Here is a 20,795-nt window from a genome sequence, read left to right as displayed (position 1 = left end):
TAAGGGATGTTTTTAAATGTTCCAAGTATTGAAGTCCTGAAAAATTAGATCTCAAAACTCAGAGAATTTGTAAATGAGATTTCTAAGCCATCATTATCTATCCTGGCAGTTGATGGTGCAGACAAGGTTGGTGACAAAAAAATGAGGTCTTAACTTTCAAAACGAAGCAAAAGTATATCTTGAACTATAAAGGCGCATTTACTCTTAATCCCTGGCTAGATTATAAAACTGGTTATTTGAAAGATTTCTGAGAGCCTGTATTGAAGAGAACAGTAATTACTAGGAATCATCACAGGTTTCCTGAGAACAAAAGCACTCATCTAAGATTATTTTCTCTCTCTCTTTCCTTTTCTTTAAAAATAGAGTTAGGATTACTAAGCAGGTAATGATATATAAATTAATAATAGACATTTGGATTTAAACAAGGCTCATGAAAAAGCCTCCCATGGTGTTCTTATTAGCAAGATGAAGAAATGTTCTGGGTGTGAGTACAGTTAGGTGGGTTCCTAACTGCGTAAATGACTCCCCAAAGGAAGCTCTCTACCGGGTCGCTGCAGGCTCTGCTTTTGATTCTGTTGCACTTCACATTTCATCCCTGAGTTGGTTGCTGATGCTGATGGAAGGCTTCTCCTATGCACATATGACACTGGAGTTTGGATCGGAAACCAATACCTCAGAAGACACAATCAGGATCCCCAGAGATCTTGACAGGGTGTAACTGGATGACCTTAATAGGATAGAAGAGGTGGCACTTCATGGCAGCCATTCAAAAGGCTCAAGGATTTTCCCTTCCTATTATCTAATTATGAGTCCACGGTGTGACATAATTTTTGATTTTCCAAAATCAAATGCAATCATAGATCACTTCCCAAGAAGTATAAGTCAAGAATTTTAAATGAAAATGCCGGGGGGATGTGGTCTATAATTTTCCCTTTGCAGTTTCAATGTCTATATTTAGCACACCTTCAATAAGTGCCTGGATTTTTAAATAATCTTACCTGCAGTTTCTGAGCTCATACTATGTGCCAGGGAGTTTTCTAAGTATTTAGCCCTGCAGTCACACTTAATCCTCATACCGGCTCAACAAATGGGTACACTTATGATCCCTATTTGGCCAGTGATTTCAGCATCCACCCTTTTAACCTTTACATGATAGTATTTCCATGAAGAAAATGGAAAGTTTTAGCCCTGCTCTGTTCTACAGTGTTCAGAGTATATCTGAAATATTATGTGCTGCCTTCATGTTTTAGGAGGAACATTTAAAATGTCTTTGGTCCAAAGGAGAGAGTCTAGGATGGAGAAAGACCTCAGAGCCATGTTAGAGACGGCATAGTTCATGAAACTAAAAACCAGAGATGATTCCTTAAAAACTGAAAGGGTTATCATCTGGAAAATGAATTAAACTTATTTCTTGTGACTTCAGAGAACCAATTCAGGTTCAAAGGATTTTAGCTGCACCTATAAGAATCCAAATTTCATCACAATAGAGGAAAGTACTTTCTTATAATATTAACTCAAAATAGAATGAGTTGCCCCTGGGGTTAGTATATTCTCTATTAGTGAAAATGTTCAAAGAAAGTCTGGACAAAAACTTATTGAGAACATTTTGGAGAGGATTTTGCAAGAGATGTAAAATAGATTTCTCCATAGATGGTCACTTTTGAAGTTTCTTCTCATCTCAGACTTCAATAATTCTACCAAAAACCTCATGTGCAATTTTGTCTGCAAGGCAGCAGAAAGAAATGGTAAGGCATGAACTCTGGTGCTGGGTTGCCAGAATTCAAACATCAGCTCTAACCCTCACCAGAAAGACAGGGCGTGGGCCTCCAATCCCAGACTAATCATTTACCAGCTACATGAATATGGACAAATAATTTAATACCTATGTGCTTTAGTTTGGTGTTTTAGTTGCTAAGTCAAGTCATGTCTGACTATTTGTGACCCCATGGACTGTAACCTGCCAGGCTCCTCTGTCCTTGAGATTCTCCAGGCCAGAATACTGGACCGGGTTGCCATTTTCTTCAAGGGATCTTCTCCTGCTTCAGTTCACCTACTTTCAATGACAATAATAATAGCTACTGGATTTTATTTCATAGTTGTATTACATGTTGTTTAAATATGTTAAACATATAAAATCAGCTCTCAAAACAGCACATGATACAGACTAAGCATAGTTGAGTCCTACAAGTTATATATATATTACTAGGTAACCTTGAGACTGTCACAACTTCTCTTGACTACCACTGTTAAACTTATAAAATTGTGATATTGATAGTCTCTACTTAATGGTATTATTGTAAAGACTAAATAACATATCACAACTAAAACCCTTAAAGCAGTGCTTGGAACACAGCAAGAGATAAATATTATCCAAGACTACTATTAGTAGTAGTAATAGTATTTTTATTATGGGAACATACTTCTTAAACACTTTGTGTTTTAACTTCATTATTATACAAAATAGGGATAAATAATAAGCTGACCTTGACCCTAAATAAGATTCTAACTCTATGATACTGAATATGTATTTTTTGCAAGTATTCTCTGAGCACATGCAATATGGGAGAATATGGGTATTGACAAATGTATTAGTAAAGTTATCAAACATAAATTTTGAAAAGATGATCAGAAAATCTTTGGAACAAATTTGCATTATGAATTCAGGCAGTAAAATTTACTCAAGAAGGTTAAACGCTGGAATATAATTAAATCACTAAGCTTAAATGGCAAACACTCCAAATTTATGAAGGAATTTTGGAATGAATTTATCCAACATTGTCTCTATTGTGTAATTGTCTCCCCCACTTGTCTTGCCCCATTTTCTCATGTGCAATCTATCTTCATAAATGTCAGCTGAGAAGCATGTAAGCAGACAATGGACTCTATTCATAGACAGACAAAAGATCTTTTGAAGTATAATTATAGATGTGAGTATCACTTCTCTACTTGGAAAACTTAGGAGCATAAAAGCCTGACATTTGGTAGATCAGTGCACCAAAAGTATTGAGTGAAAAACTAAAAATAAAGTCATGCACTGCTAGTTTTTTTAAGTTTATTGATTTACAATGTTGTGTTAATTTCTGCTGGACAGCAAAATGACTCAGTTATACATATATATATATATTCTTTTTTATACTCCTTTCCATATGGTTTATCCTAGGACACTGAATTTAGTTCCCCATGCTATACAGTAGGACCAGTTGTCTCTCCATTCTATATGTAATAGTTTGCATCTACTCACCCCAAACTCCAACTTCCATCATTTCTCCACCCCACTTCTTGGCAACGATGTTTGTTCTCTATGTTCGTGAGTCTGTTTCTGCTTTGTAGGTAGGTTCATTTGTGTCTTTCTTTAGATTCCACATATAAGTGGTGTCATATGATATGCCTTTTTCCGACTTACTTCATTTAGTATGATAATCTCTAGTTGCATCCATGTTGCTGAAAATGGCATTATTTCATTCATCTTTAATGACTGAGTAATATCCATTGTATACATGTACCACATCTTTTTTATTCATTCAACTGTCAATAGATATTTAGGTATCATTTCCCTGTCTTGTCTATTGTAAATAATGCTGCTATGAATGTAGGAGTGCATTGTATCTTTTTGAATTATAATTTTGTCTGGATATATGCCCAGGAGTGAGATTGCTGGATCATCCTGTGCTGTGCTGTGCTTAGTCACTCAGTCATGTCTGATTCTTTGTGATCCCATGGACTGTAGCCCACAAGGCTCCTCTGTCCATGGGTATTCTCCAGGCAGGAATACTGGAGTGGGTTGCCATGCCTTCCTCCAGGTTGCTGGTTCATAGGGCAATCCTATTTTTAATTTTCTGAGGCTCCTCTATACTGTTTTCCATAGTGGCTGTACCAATTTACATTCCCATCACAGTGTAGGAAGGTTCCCTTTTCTCCATATCCTCTCCAGCATTTGTTATTTTAGACTTTTTAATGATGGCTATTCTGACCACTGAGAGATGATACTTCATTGTAGTTTTGATTTGCACTCTCTAATAATTAGTGATGCTGAGCATCTTTACATGTGCCTATTTGCCATCTGTATGTCTTTGGAGAAATGTTTATTTAGGTTCTTCTGCTCATTTTTTAATTAATTAATTTATTTTTTTATGTTGTTGAGTTGTGTGAGCCATTTGTATACTTTGGAAATTAAACCTGATTGGTCACATTGTTTGCAGATATTTTCTCCCATTCCATAGGTTGTCATTTCATTTTGTTTATGGCTTCCTTTGCTATAAAAAAGCTTGTAAGCTTGATTAGCTCCCATTTGTTTGTTTTTGTCTTTATTTCTATTGACTTGGAGATTGACCTAAGAAAACACTGGTATGGTTTATGTTGCAGAGCATTTTGCCTATGTTCTCTTCTAGAAGTTCTATTGTGTCTTGTCTTATAGTTGTCTTTATGGCATTTTGAGTTCATTTTTTATGCACATGTAAGGGTGTGTTTTCATGCATTGCTAATTTGCTTAACTATGTCTTTTTGGAAGTGTAAATTCATCCATAAATAACAGATAATCAGTGGATAGACTTGCTCTAGCTTTTTAAAAAGCATCCAACAAGCTTTTCAGAGGAGGGGAAAAATTAAGGGGAGAGAGAGAAGGAATGAAAGGAAATGAAGTATTAATCTAACCTGGAAGAAATGTTTCACCAAGCAAAAAGAGCTAAATTAAAAGAACACACAGTGTGAACATAGAAAAACTCCTTTGTTTGGTCAGATATTCACAGTGAAGTTGCAATAAGGCTACAGGAACATTTTACCAAATGTGTTTCTTCTTTTCAACAAATGATCTATGTTCAAAAAAAGACTGCAGAGTGATCTCCAAAGGTGTAAATAACCACTTAACCAGTGCTGGCAACTATATGGAAATTTAGACTTGTTAAAATGTTGGAGGGTGGCTGTAGCAGAATGAAATGGTCAGCAAACCCCGTCCCCAGCAAACATACATAACAATGGAAAAATGATCAAAAACAACCACTTCCTATCTCTGGAAATAAACCAAAGGCAAATAATAAATTGAGTAATTTATTCATGAAAAGCTGGTAGAACTTTAGTTAAGAAGAGTGAGTATCTAAGACATTCTTGCCCGTGGGATATTCCCTTATTCCTCCAGCTTTGTATGTAAAGGAAATTAAATAAGAATGAAGACTTCATTGAAGGCCATTGCAGTAAGCTTTGTATGTAAAGGAAATTAAATAAGAAATGAAGACTTCATTGAAGGCCATTGCAGTAAGGGAGAAAGACTGAATTCACCCCCATTGAAAGAAAAAGGCAGAAGAGTTTTTAAACAGGGGCATAAACTAGTGGGAAAGTACTGCTGCTGCTGCTGCTGCTGCTAAGTCACTTCAGTCATGTCTGACCCTGTGCGACCCCATAGACGGCAGCCCACCAGGCTTCCCCATCCTTGGGATTCTCTAGGCAAGAATACCGGAGTGCGTTGCCATTTCCTTCTACAATGCATGAAAGTGAAAAGTCAAAGTGAAGTTGCTCAGTCATGTCTGACTCATAGCGAGCCCATGGATTGCAGCCTACCAGGCTCCTCCATCCATGGGATTTTCCAGGCAAGAGTACTGGAGTGGCGTGCCATTGCCTTACTAGAGGACATTAAAGAGGGAAGTTGGTCAATGTGATTAGGCCATCTGTATTGCTTATTGGCACTGATCTAAGTTAGGTTCCTATCATCCCAAGAGTCTAGAAGACAGAAGTGCTATCTTTCTTGATGATCAAATTTCAAAGGGATAGCTCTTACATCCTTAAGAAAGATATTCCTGGGTTATATTATAAAACTGGAAAGAGGCTGAGAAAAGACTTGCATCTCAAAGGGATGGAGGAAGAATTTTTAGCCCCAAGTTTTTTAAAATAAATGCTTTAAGGAAAGGAAAATCAGAGGCCTATATGCAGGAATAAACCTTTTTAAAGTTTAGTCAAGATGAGGGAAATGTTAAGATTGTCTTGGTCAATCGGAGTAGTGGTTTTTACAACAGGTAGAGCTTGACAATGAAAACCAGAAGCTCCTTGTAATCAGAGTATTCGGACTTGATTTGGAGTAGAGTGTGAAATCCCATGGTTAAATGTGTGGTCAGGTAACAAATTTGGTTGGAAATGAATGGGGAAGTCCAAAACTTTGCTACTTTGAGGTTGCAATCCCAGTGGTGGTGAGTGGTTGACTAAACTTGAAATTTAATGGAGAAACTCCGAAAACAAGAGAGCCAGAGAAGGGCTAGGTAACATCTCCATGTATGCCAGACATATGCAGAGATGATCCAAGAAGGGTCAGTAAAGATTTGAAACTGGATAAATATGAAAACTTTGATGTACTTTCCAGTTCATACAAAGATCCATTTGTTCATGGAAGGTAGAAATAAAAAAGGCTCAAGGTGTTTGATCACAATCGCTGCTCAAATCATTGACTGATCATAAACTGTGCAATTATAGGTGTGACTCTAATAGCCACGCTAAAGACAAAAATAAGAAATAAAAAGAAACAAAACAAGATCAACCAGAGACATCAGTGACTGGAATCCAAGGGAAGATAGAATCCTCAGAATACATTCAGGCAGTTTATTGAGACAACAAAAACAAGAAGATGCCTGAGGCATATGGGGAAGCCTGAGGATAATATATTGCAACACAATATAAAATGTCTAGTTTTTAGCCAAAAAAGTATGAGACATGCAAAGAAACAGGAATGTGTGGTTCAGCTCAGGAGAAAACAACAACAATCAATCAATCAATCACTAGAAACTAACTCTAATGGGGTCCAAATGTTGGGTTTAGCAGATAAAGACATCAGAGCGACTAAATAAATAACTTCAAACAATGAAAGAAAACTATGTTCCATAAACTAAAGAAAAGTATGATGACAATGATTCAACAAATAAATAACTGAACTATGAAATATAAACTAAAAAGAGACTTAAATAGAAATTCTGGAGTTGAAGATATGGGAACTGAAATGAAAATTTCACTAGGTGAACTCTGCAATTTGACTCTACATATATATTGAACATGGTAGACAAATCAGTGACCTGAAAGATAAATCCATGAAAACTATCCAGTCTAAAGACTAGAGAATAAAACAGATAGGAGAAAAAGAGTCTCAGAGGCCTACAGAATGCAACTAAGCGTATCTGTTTGTGATAGAAGTCCCAGAAAGAAGAAGAGACAATGGAGGAGAAAACGTGAAGAAATCACAGCTGAAAATTCCTCTGAGGAAAAATATTAGTTTACATATACTAGATCAACAGATCACAATAAACTGGAAAATTCTGAAAGAGATGGGAATACCAGACCACCTGACCTACCTCTTGAGAAACCTGTATGCAGCTCAGGAAGCAACAGTTAGAACTGGACATGGGGCAACAGACTGGTTCCAAATAGGAAAAGGAGTACGTCAAGCCTGTATATTGTCACCCTGCTTATTTAACTTATATGCAGAGTACATCATGAGAAACGCTGGGCTGGAGGAAGCACAAGCTGGAATCAAGATTGCCGGGAGAAATATCAATAACTTCAGATATGCAGATGACACCACCCCTATGGCAGAAAGTGAAGAGGAACTAAAAAGTCTCTTGATGAAAGTGAAAGAGGAGAGTGAAAAAGTTGGCTTAAAGCTCAACATTCAGAAAAGTAAGATCATGGCATCCAGTCCCATCACTTCATGGCAAATAGATGGGGAAACAGTGGCTGACATTATTTTTGGGGGCTCCAAAATCACTGCAGATGGTGACTGAAGCCATGAAATTAAAAGACACTTACTCCTTGGGAGGAAAGTTATGACCAACCTAGACAGCATATTAAAAAGCAGAGACATTACTAAGGTCCATCTAGTCAAGGCTATCGTTTTTCCAGTAATCGTGTATGGATGTGAGAGTTGGACTATAAAGAAAGTTGAGCACAGAAGAATTGATGCTTTTGAACTGTGGTGTTGGAGAAGACTCTTGAGAGTCCCTTGGACAGCAAGGAGATCCAACCAGTCCATCCTAAAGGAGATCAGACCTGGGTGCTCATTGGAAGGACTGATGTTGAAGCTGAAACTCCAATACTTTGGCCACCTGATGCGAAGAGCTGACTCATTGGAAAAGACCCTGATGCTGGGAAAGATTGAGGGCAGGAGGAGAATGGGATGACAGAGGATGAGATGGTTGGATGGCATCACCGAATCAATGGACTTGAGTTTGGGTAAACTCCAGGAGTTGGTGATGGACAGGGAGGCCTGGTGTGTTGCGGTTAATGGGGTTGCAAAGAGTCGGACACGACTGAGCGACTGAACCGAACTGAACTGACATCAACAGAGTCATAATAAGATTAAAGACAAAGATATTCAGACCTAGACACATCACAGTGAAACTTTCAAAAGTCAAAGAGAAAAAGCAACTCTTGAAAACAGCAACATAAATAAATAAATAAAAGATCATTTGTGCAGGGTAACAACAAAACAATGGCTAACATCTCATTAGAAAACAGAAATAATGAAGGTCAGCAGAAAGTGGAATGACACATGTAAAATGCTAAAGTAAAAACTATTGACCAAGAATTCTGTATACAACGAAACTATTTTTCCAACATGAAGGAAAAATACATACATTTCTGCCAAAGATGAGAAGAATGTGTTGCTAACAGATTTGCCTTAGATGAAACAATAAAGGAAGTCTTTCAGGTTGAAAGAACAATGACACTGAAAGTAACTCAACTCCACAAGACAGAATGGAGAACACCTTCAAATATGTGGGTAAATATAAGTGAACATATATAATTCTATCTTAATTTCTTTAAAAATTAATCTATATAACAGTAATGATAAAACTGTACTCTTTGGTTTATAACATATAAAGATGTGACTCATATATAACAATAATAGTAAAAAAGAAGGGGAGGAAATGGAACTATTAGAATGTGAAGATTTAAATATATACATTGTCTTCCCTACTTACATCAATAGAAAATCAATAGAGGAACTGAAATTGTTCATTAAATATATTTTTAAAGTAGTAAATAACATAAGAACAAAAAGGAAATGAGATGTAGAGAAAAATGAATTGCAAAATAGCAGATATAAATTCAACCACATCAGTAATTACATTAAATATTAATGGATTGAACACCTTTTAAAAACTTAGAAAGTGTCCACCCAAATTCGTGTCTACCTAGACTTCAGAATGTGATCTTAATTGGCGGTAGGGATTTTGCAGATGTAATGAAAATAAGATGAGGTCATATTAGATTAGCATGGGTCCTAATCCAATGACTGGTTTCCCTAGAAAAAAAGAGGAACAATTGGAGACACAGACAGACACACTGGAAAGAAAGCCATGTGAAGACAGAGGCCAGAATACAAGTTTCTGTTAGATTAAGCCTCTGAGTTTGTGGTATTTTGTTATGGCAGCCTTGGAAATTAATATACACTCCAATTAGAGAACAAAGATTGTCTAACTGAGAAGAAAATATAAGATTCGAGTATGCTGCGGCTGCTGCTGCTAAGTTACTTCAGTCGTGTCCGACTCTGCGACCCCACAGACGGCAGCCTGCCAGGCTCCTCCGTCCCTGGGATTCTCCAGGCAAGAACACTGGAGTGGGTTGCCTTTTCCTTCTCCAATGCATGAAAGTGAAAAGTGAAAGTGAAGTCACTCAGTCGTGTCTGACTCTTAGTGACCCCATGGACTGCAGCCCACCAGGCTCCTCCATCCATGGGATTTTCCAGGCAAGAGCACTGGAGTGGGTGCCGTCGCCTACTCCGAGTATACATGGTATATAAAGAACACAGTTTAGATGTAAACATACAGAGTTTGAAAAAAAAATCCATGTCAATAGTCATAAAATAGAGCGCCTAGATTCATGAGAGACAAAATAGACTTTCAGACAAGAAATATTACTAGAGAAAAAGAGTGACATGTCATTATGAAAAACAACTACTACATCAGGAAGAACTGTTAAAAACTGCACATCTTAAAACAGGACCTCAAAATACATGAAGCAAAACTGACAATACTGAAAAAAGAAACAGACAATTCAACAATTAGAGTTGAAGATTTCGGTGCCCCACTCAATAATTAATAGAACAACTAGGCAGAAATTCAGTAAGGATATAGAAGACCTGAAGAAATGTATCAGCCAATTTGACATTACTTAAATTTATAAAACAATCAAGCAACGTGTTCTTTTCAAGCACATATGGAATATTCTCCAGGATAGACTGTATGTTAGGCCACAAGATAAGTCTCAATATCTTAAAAGAGTTAATTTTGTATATTCTCAGACTACAGCAGAATTAAGATAAAAAAAATACAGGAAGAAATTCGGGCAATTCCCATACGGAAATTAAATAGCTTTGCTTCTAAACAATTCAGAGGTCAAAGGAGAATTCACAGGAGAAATTGGAAAATAATTTGAATTGTATTAAACAAAAAAAGATAACATATCAAAGCTTATGAGATGCAGATAAGCCAGTGCTTAGAGGGAAATTTATAACTTTGAATACCATACTAGAAAAGGGGAAAGAGTTCAAATCAATAAGCTTCCATCTTAAGAAACTAGAAAACAGAAGTGCAAATTAAATCCAAAGCAAACAGAAGGAAGGAAAAATTAAATATCAGAACACAAACCAATTAAATAGAAAACAGAATAATAATAGAAAAAAATCAGTGAAACCAAAAATTAGTTATTTTAAAAGACTGAGGAAACTGAGAAGTCTAAGGAAAAACGGAGAAGACACAAATGACCAACTCAGAACGAAAAGGGCAGGGTCATAATAAGTGACTCTACAGGAACTGACACAAGTATAAAGGAATAACAGAATGTTCAGCTTCATATGAAAAATAAACTTAGATAAAATGGAAGAAATCCTAAAATGTAAAATATAATAAAACTTGACCCAAGAGGAAACAGAATAACAGAGTAGACTTATAAGAAATAATGATCTTGAGTTGGTAATAAATATCATCCCACAAAGAAAAGCATAGGCTTAGACAGCTTCTTAAGTGAATTCTATAAAATATTTAAAGAAGAAATACCACCAGTCTTATACAGAGTCTTTCAGAAAATAAAGAGGGAATGATTCCTGAGATATTCACTGAGGGAATATTACCCTGATAGCAAAGCCAGGAAAAATGCCATTTGAAAATATTACTAAAAGACAGTGTGTTTTGTGAATATAGATGTAAAATGATTAACAAAGTGTTAGCAAACCAAATTCAACAGCATACAGAAAGGATTATACACCATAACCAAGTGATATTTATCCTAGGATTTACCATCTGAAAATTAGTTAATGCAATATACTATATTAATAGAATAAAGAACAGCCACTACATAACGATCATAAGAAAAACAGGAACATATTTGACAAAATTAAATGTCCATAGAAAGGAGAGAGAAAGAAAGAGAGAGAACGGAAGAAATAAAGAACTCTCAGTAACCTAGATAGGGATTTCCTCTAAATGATCAAGGGCATCTAATAAAAATATCTGTGCAAAACCTACAGCTAGCAACATCCTTAAGTGAAAGACAGAATGCTTATCCTTTGAGATTTAAAAGTTCACTCATATTTATTTATTTTGGCCATGCCTCATGGCATGTGGAATCTTAGTTCCCTAGCCAGGGATGAAACCTGCACCCCCTGCAGTGGAGGCATGGAGTCTTAAGAACTGGACTGCCAGGAAAGTCCCCACTCATACTTCTGTTCAACACTGTATGAGAAATTTTAGCTGGAGCAGTAAGGCAAGAAAAAGAAATAAAAGGCATATAGATTAGTAAGAATCAAAACTATCTTTGCTTTCAAATGATATTCTCCTGTATGTAAAAAGCCCTAAGGAGTCTACAAGACTAATAAGCATGATCAATGGGTACAAGAGAAGTCAGCTGTATTTCTATGTAGTGGTAATAAAACCATGAAAATGATATTAAGAAAACATTTCTATCAAAAAGAAAAAATATTTAGGAATAAATTTAGGAAAAGTGGTGTAAGACCTATATGTTGAAAATTATGAAACATTTCTAAGAGAAATCAAGGAAAAACTGAATAAATGATGACATAGTTAACATTCATGGGTTGGAAGACTTAATATTATAAAGATGCTGCTTCTTCATAAACTGATAGTAGTCATGGTGTTAGTTGCTCTGTCAAGTCCAACTCTGTGACGCCTCAGACTGTAGCTTATCAGGCTCCTCTGTTCATGGAATTCTCCAGGCCAGAATACTGGTGTAGGTAGCCACTCTATTCTCCAAGGGGTCTTCCCAATCCAGGGATTGAACCTGGGTCTCTTGTATTGCAGGCAGATTCTTTACTGTTGGAGCTACCAGGGAAGCCTGAGGCTTAGATTTAATACAATCCTTACGAAAACTCCAGCAGGATTTTTTGTGTTTTTTTTTTAGAATTTGACAAGCTAATAATAAAACGTATATGAAATTGCAAAGCATCTAGAAAAATCAGAACAATTTTTTTAAAGAATAATGCTAGAGAACTTAAGAATATCTAGTTTCAAAACTGATCATAAAATGTCAGTAATCACGGTAATGTGGTACTGGCATAAGGACAGACACACAGAGCAGATAGACACACAATAGAAAGTCCTGGAAAACTCCTTACATATGTGGTCAATTGATTTTTGACAAGGAGTGCCAAGTCATTTTAATAGGGAAGGGATAATGTTTTCAACAAATGGTGCCGAGACAGTTGGCCCAAGCTGGGACAAAAATTAGATCGGGGACAATGCCAAAACACAAAATGAAATAAGACAAAATATGAACTTAGACTCTTACCTCAAGGTACACAAAAATTAAGTCAAAATATTAGAGAAAAATATTTCTAATTTTTGGTGAGGAAAATATTTTTTCCTTTTATTTAAAAAAATTTATTATTATTATTATTTTTTTTTTACTTTACACCAAAGCCCTACATAGAAGAAAAAATGATAAATAGGATTTTATCAAAATTTAAAAAAAAAAACTGTTCTTCAAATGAAATCATTAAAAAATAAAAGATTATATACTGGGAAAAATATTTACATTTATGTATCTAATAACAGACTTGTAACCAGAATATATAGACAACTTAATAAAAATTTAATCCAGTGAAACATGGGCAAAAATTTGAACAGATACTTCACCAAGGAAGATATATAAAAAGCTAATCAGCACGTGAAAGATATTCCACTTCATTAATCATTAAGAAAATGCAAATTAAAAACACAATACAATACTACTATGAGCCCACTAGAATGGTTATAATCATTAACACTGAAAAAAATGTGTTGGTGAAGATGTTGAGAAAATGGAACTCTCACACCTTGCTAGTGGGAGTGTTTTTACACAGGTATAGCCACTTTGGGGGGCACCCCTGGTGGCTCAGTGGAAAAGAATCCATCTGCCAATGCAGGAGATATGAGTCCGATCCCTGGATTGGGAAGATCCCCTAGAGAAGGAAATGGCAACTCATTCCAGATTTCTTGTCTGGGAAATCCCATGGACAGAGGATCCTGGTGGGCTAGTTCCAGGGGATCGCAAAGAGCTGGACACGACTTAGCAACTAAACAGCAACAACAGCAGTAACAAATAGCCATTTTGCAAACAGTTTGGCAGTTTCTTAAAAAGTTAAACATGTACTTAACATAAAATTGAGTCATTCTACTCCCACGTATCTATACAAGAGAAATGAAAACAGATGCGTACAAAGGCTTGTAACTGAATGTTCCTAGCAATATCATTTTCAATAGCAAGAAAACTGACTACAGAATGGATACATAAAATGTGGTATATGCATAGGATACTAGTCAGCTATTAAAACAGAGCTAGACAACCCATACAGTGAACAATGGGAATGAACCACTGAAACATTATGCTATGTGAAAAAGCCAGACACAAAGACCATACACTTTATGATCCCATTTACATGAAATTTCTAGAAAAGGAATTTCTATAGTGATATAAAGCATATCAGTGGTTGCCTAGAGTTGACAGTGGGAGTGAGAATTGACCGCAAACAGACACAAGGAATATGGATTCTGGTGATAGTTACACAAGTCTATAAATTTCAAAATATCACTGAACCATAGAATTACAATAGATGCATTTGTGTTGTATCAAGTGGAGTTGTTATGAAAAACTTGCAATATCTCATGAGTCCATGCAAATTCATAAGAATCAGAAAGATGAACTTTGTGTAGGTATGTGGAAGGGAACTGATTTAGGTTAAAAAAAACAAACAAACTGGATTTGAAGTATTACCCAGGATGCAGGAAAGAGAGATAGACATCACTGTGATGTAACATCATCGCAGGTTTTCTCATAAACCTGTCAGCTCAAATTACAGAATAAAATAAAAAAGAAAAGAAACTGTTGTAATAATAAGTGATGCTAAGTAGGTTATAATGAAGTAACCCTCTTTTCTATATTACATGGGAACATCCTTTACATGTATATTAAATTTATGCTTTATGATTGTCTTTTTGAGGCCAAAAGGGAAAGCTATGCTGAGAGAGTTTAAGTCTTTCCTTTGAAAACATGGCAATCTGCAGTGTTTATGCTTACAGTATGGAACCTGAGATGAAGTCAGAACTTGGGAGGTGGGCCTTAGGTGGAAATAAAAACACTCAGTTCTTTCTAAGCCTTGATTTTGGAGGCCTTAGGTTGTGATGGAGATATGCAGGAGTTCAGTGGAAACTACAGACGGTCTCTGACACAATGCAATTACATTAAAAATAAAATGATTTCATTTGAGATCATGAAACCCAAAAAGAAATTGAAAAATAATAACCCAAGCAGAGTTGATTCAGTTCTATTCTCAGGACTGGTATACGTTTAGAATGAGTAAAAAGATTTATAAAACACTCAGATGAATGTGCAGGGGGGAGAAGAAAATGCTGGATTGAAATTACCTGGGTGAGGACAGGACTGTGTATCCTTTCGCTCATCACTTGCTCCCTATTAGCTCCCCAATCTCCAGTAGCACTCTTTTGGCCCACACTACATAATCAGTCAAGAGTTGGTGAATGAATGATCTCTCATGACTTTCAGAGTGTTTTTTAAATTGCCTTGGACGATTGACATTTTAGTCATTAACTTACTTAATATTCAACATCTATTGGCAAACTGATCTATAAAATGCCTCTTGCCATCACTTGTGGATGGGCCTAAAACATTGAGCATTAAGATAGCCATAAAACCATAAAGATGTGAGAAAGATCAGATGAGTCCCTCAGAACGTATTCCTCCCTAAAGCCCCACCCCCGCCTTCTACCTTATATCCCTTGGATCTCACTAGATATTTGGCCATTTATGTGTTTATTTCTATATAGTTATAGGTGTGTGTGTGTGTGTGTGTGTGTACGTGCATGCTCAGTCGTGTTTGACTCTTTGCAACCTCATGGACTGTAGCCCGCCAGGTTCCTCTGCCCATGGGATTTTCCAGGCAGGAATACTGGAGTGGGTTGCCCCTTCTTCCTGCAGGGGATCTTCCCAACCCAGAGATCGAACCTGTGTCTCTTGCATCTCCTGCACTGGCAGGTGGATTCTTTCCCACTGTGCCACCTGGGAAGCCCCATAGGTATAGTCAGCTGTGTGGTGCCTGTAGTTATTTGTTTTTATATGCTTGGTCATGATTTTTAAATGTTTTTCTTGTAACCTCACTGTATTATAAGTATTCTAATGTATCTGAAAATATGTTACACAATGTAAAGCACTGGCCACATGTAAGGTATTAAAGCCACAAAGCTAAAATCAACATTCTGGGGACTTCTCTGGTGGTCCAGTGGGTAAGACACCTTGCTCACAATGCAGGGGGCCTGCTTCAATCACTAGTCAGGGAACTAGATCCCATATGCTGCAACTAACACCCTGCACAGCAAATTAAGTAAATATTCTTTAAAAAATAAAGTTGGCATTGTGAGGACAATGGATCAACTTAGACTGGATTCTTTTTAAAATTCTATATCTACTTAAGATATGAGAAAGCAGTATAAATGGAACAGGAAATGATCGTATAAAGGTAACCTATGATAATGATACCCTTTGTACTATAATTGGGATATTAAGTTTACTCAGTAGGTTAGTGTATTTTGCTCAGCTTTATGTTTCGTTATTTGAGAAACATAGCATAAAGTAAACGGTAGCATTAAAAGCCAGACTCATTGCAATTTATTTTTATAGCATACTGCATAACAACCTGAGCTGAAAGTACATTCAGGCACTGAGACTTAAATCCCTAAAGGTAAGTAGTTCCATAAACAGATGTGATCATGGATTCTGGGTTTATTTGCTTGTGGCAAAAATAAAAGTACCAACTCAATAAGTTTTAATTTATAGGCATCTACACCAGATAGCCTTTGGGCACTTCGAACAAAACTGATTAAAAATAAAATTTAGGAAAATAAAACCTAATCTGCCCCATTTCTCCATTCACACCAGGGAATATAAATTCCTCAGTCAGCTAGGGGAGAGAGTCCTCCATGCCTCCTCGAAGTACTTTCCTGGAATAGCAGCTCTGCTCTGCAAGAGACACTTAAGATTGCCTGCATTCCTGGACACTTGAGAATGTGAAAGAGGAGCCAGGGACAGTTTTCAGGTAACCATGGCTTCACCTAACCTGTGGTCATGCAAATAGGCAAAGCATCTCTGTTCTTACCCATGGAAAATATTATCTGCCTTTTTTCTGTAGCAACAATGTCCTTTACAGATTCAGTCAGACATGACTGAGTGACTAACACACACACACACAACTTTCTTTACATATTCATATACAAGTACTATATATATATATAGCACATATATATGGCACATACATACACATATATATATGTATATGTATATGCATGTGTGCATGCTGGATCCCTTCAGTCATGTACAACTCTTTACAACCCGATGGACTACAGCCTGCCATGCTCCTCTGTCCATGGGATTCTCCAGGCAAGAAGACTGGAGTGGATTGCTGTGTCCTTCTCCAGGGGATCTTCCCCACCAAAGGATCAAACGGACATCTGTTATGTCTCCTGCATTGGTAGGTGGCTTCTTTACCACTGGAGCCATATAGGAAACCCAGATATGTGCACATGTATATGTGTGTGTGTGTGTGTGTGTGTGTGCACGTTGGGGTACTGGTACCTAATATATACCTGAACAGCAACAAGTTCTATTATTCTACCACTGGACATATGATATACGGAAAAAGCTTTATTAATGCAAAATATAAATAATAGAACAAAAAAACAGGTGTGTGGGCCTGACCTTGAAAAGTAGGTCTTTTCATCGCAGGGCCTACTTACCTCACATTTTCTTCTTCCAGGGTCTCACTTGTGAATTCCAATATGTCAGCAGCTGTCCCCACAAACATAAGGAGAAGTTGAGAGAGTTGATCCCGAGTGATCCCACTTCCAATGGGGAGAAGCCATCTTCCAATTATTAGCATTAGAAGGAATGTCTGATGGAGTCCCAAAGTCCAGACTTTCTCACATACTGTAGATAAGTTATTTACAAAAACTTTGGCCTGTTTAACAGAAATGTTATACAGACAGAGGAATTATGAACTAGAACCTTATAAAGGCCTTTTTCACCATGGTTTTCAATGAAGAGTCAGCTTTTGTGGAAGAGCATTTCCAGAAAATGATTCTTCATTTATTAAGGAAAGTCAAACTCTTTTTAGCTGAATAATCTTATAAAAAAGAAAAAATGCTAATGTCTCTTTAAAATGGGGCGGCCTTATAACTGAAAGTAATTTAAATGTTTTACTTAGTAGTGAGGTTGTACTTATATTTTAAATGCTAATTTTGCAACTTTTCACAGACAGTTTCTCATATTATTTCATTAGTCTCTGTAATAAGTATAACACATAGCAACATTTTTTAAATTCCATATTAAAATTTTTTAATTCCTATATTTTTATAGATTTCAAATTTGAATTTACTAATCTGGTAATATTTTCAGCATGGTAAAGATCTTCTCCTTTGATTTTTATTGCTTTAAAATACTATCAAAGGAGAAAACATGTATAATGTTTATTACCTAAAAGAAACAGAATAATTATAAGGTTATTTTTATTCTGAACATTTATTATTAAAAAATCTATAAGCAAGCAACCAAATTTCTTCTGCCCTTATTCTTGGACTCTGGAGAAAATTTCCATCCCATTAATGTATTCCAAATACTATCTCTTGCCCACTTAACATCTAGTGTTCAATATCTTATTGGCCTTATAGGTTATGATCTTCTAAAGAATACAGGGGTGTAGATCTCCAGTGGATGGACAGTGATTCCAACTGATTTATACAAGTGACTTAACTATATTTCTACAAATTTATTTACCCCTCTTGATCACATGCTGAGGTCAATGTAAAGGTGATGGGAGAGAAAGATACATCAGTATGCTAACCTGATTGAAACCATGCAAGAAGATCAATAACCTTTCATTTGCACATTGCATTATATGTCTTCTACGACTCTTCCCATTGGCTGTTGTTAGTCACTAAGTCATGTCTGACGCTCTTGCGACTCCATGGGCTCTAGTCCTCCAGCCTCCTTGATCCATGGGATTTTCCAGGCAAGAATACCGGAGTGGGTTACCATTTTCTCCTCCAGGGCATCTTCCCCACCCAGAGATCAAACCCATGGCTCCTGCATTGGCAGGAGGACTCTTGACCACTGCGCCACCAGGGAAACACTGATGAGTCTTTCCAAACATCTTATTTGATTCTTACAGGATGCGTGTTGTAGTAGTTGCTGTTGAGTTGCTAAATCATGTCTGACTCTTACAACCCCATGGAATGTAGACCACCAGGTTCGTCTGTCCATGGGATTTCCGAAGCAAGAACACTGGAGTGGGTTACCATTTCCTTCTCCAGGGGATCTTCCTGACCCAGGGATTGAACCTGTGTCTCCTGCTTGGCACTCCTCTCTACCACTGAGCCACCTAGGATATAGGAATGTATGCTAGCAGGGTAAATATGAATGTTTTCAATTACCAGATGATAAACTGAGAGACAGTGAGGTTGATTTGTTCAAAGTGACATGAGTAAGCTGTGACTGAAGGTTGAATTAGAACCCAAAACTAGTTCTGTTAAGCTCAATAGAATCAATAGCCTATCTTACTATTGAAAACATGGTTCAGTGAAAGGGGCCTTAGTCTTGAGAGTCTCATGGGCCATAGTTAGTTTGCCAAATATCAAACATGGGAAGAACAAAGAACAGATTCTATTTTGGCTGAAAACCTTCCCTATTGTTAATATAAGCACCTAAAAATATAAAGGGCAGAGGACATCAAGAAGGCAGAGGAGTAAGTGGACAGTACATCTTTCTCCACGGCTACATCAGGAATACACTTTCAGACACAGAAGTGCATGCAGAACACCAGCTGAGAGCGGACAGGAGTATGTGACCAGTGGAAAAGAATATACAGAACCACGCAAAACTCAGTAGGATGAAGGAACTAGGGGGAGAAACAGGAGTGTTAATAGGACAGGACCTGCCCTCAGCGGGTTGGGGAACTGAAGCAGGGGTCACCCAATCCCCACATTGGGGCAATCGTCTGAGACAGAGGAGAAACATTTAAGGCTGAGAGTGAAATAGCTGATCTGTGGCAGCCTAAATGGAAAGAGAATCAGACAGTCCTTGTTGCAGCCTACATACCCCAGACAGGAATGCTGGTCCCTCCAAATGTGCAGCAGCTGGGAGCTGGAGTTTAGGGACTGTGGAGCAATCCCAGGACAAGGACTGCTGTTGACTGAGAAAGATGGAGTGAGGGGATGTGAGGTAGGAGACTGTGATGGGAAATGCCGGTAGAGGAAAGCCAGGCAGCCATGTAAGCAAGGGGATGCTGCCGAGTCATGCATGGTGGGTGGAGCCATCATCGTAGCCTCTCTCTCCCCACAAGCCAGCATCCGCAGCTGAACAATAGAGATGCTGGCCCATTCTAAAGCCTAATGCACTGAACTACAGAGTAGGACCCCACTGAGGGTGCTCCTTTAAATGACTGATGCACCAGTCTACAGAGTAGGACTCCAGCCAGGGGGCCCCCCTCTATGTGCCTGATGCACTGAACTACAGAATAGGACCCCAGGCAAGGGAGCTTTCTAAGTACCTCAACAAGTGGAGCTACAGAGAAAGACTGGCCAATGAGGCCTGATCGCCATCTACAAGAGGCTTGAAAAAGACTCTGATAGGGCCATAACTCCTGTGGCTGAGGCAGTCCGTGTTCCTGCACGCTTGGCACTGCCAGGGTCCCCACAAGACAAGCAGTGGTGCCACCTTCATGCTCAACTCTCACTGGGGCAAAGCTGCCACAGGCAAAAAAAGTCTTGTGTCTATGCACACAGGTTCACTTTAGTTGTGTCCGACTCTTTGCAACCCTGTAGACTGTGGCCTGCCAGGCTTCTTTGTCAGAGAGGGGGGCTCTCCAGGCAAGAATACTGGAGCATATTGGCCAATACTGGTTGCCATACTCTTCTAGAGTACTGTATTTCCTGCTGCCATAGCCACCAACTCCCCTGAGTACCTGGTGCTGCCAGAACCCCTCTAACTCAAGCAGCTGCCACCTCCACACCTGGCCCTCAAAGGGGCAAACCTGGGTCCTCCAGGGCAGCCTCAGGAGCAAACCCCAGTGGATGGCCCACATGTAGAGGTGGAAATAAAACCACAGTCGAAACCCAGGGGCAGTGTGGCTAAGGAAGAAGACCCAAAAACCTTCCCACCAGCTGTACAAGTTGCAGATTAAATCCATGATCAACTAGGTAGACTGTATGTCTATGGAATATATAAAAGGCCATTGAGAGCTCCCACAAAAGAAAACGCACTAGTTC

General features: G+C 37.8%; 1 protein-coding gene across 2 annotated transcripts in view; it reads right to left on the bottom strand.

Annotated features, from left to right (window-relative positions):
- The window catches only part of TMEM26 (transmembrane protein 26), a 63,978-nt gene that overhangs the window by 8,275 nt on the left and 34,908 nt on the right, over window positions 1–20,795 (bottom strand). For both annotated transcript variants that reach the window (XM_070364574.1, XM_005897803.2), the window contains one exon: window positions 17,271–17,491. In XM_070364574.1, the coding sequence (XP_070220675.1) occupies window positions 17,271–17,491 (221 nt within the window). The remainder of the gene's footprint in view (window positions 1–17,270; window positions 17,492–20,795) is intronic.

This window comes from Bos mutus, chromosome 28, assembly GCF_027580195.1.
Source record: "Bos mutus isolate GX-2022 chromosome 28, NWIPB_WYAK_1.1, whole genome shotgun sequence".
Taxonomy (NCBI): domain Eukaryota; kingdom Metazoa; phylum Chordata; class Mammalia; order Artiodactyla; family Bovidae; genus Bos; species Bos mutus.
The sequence above is the reverse complement of the archived record's forward strand: the minus strand, read 5'-3'. Positions and strand labels throughout refer to the sequence as shown.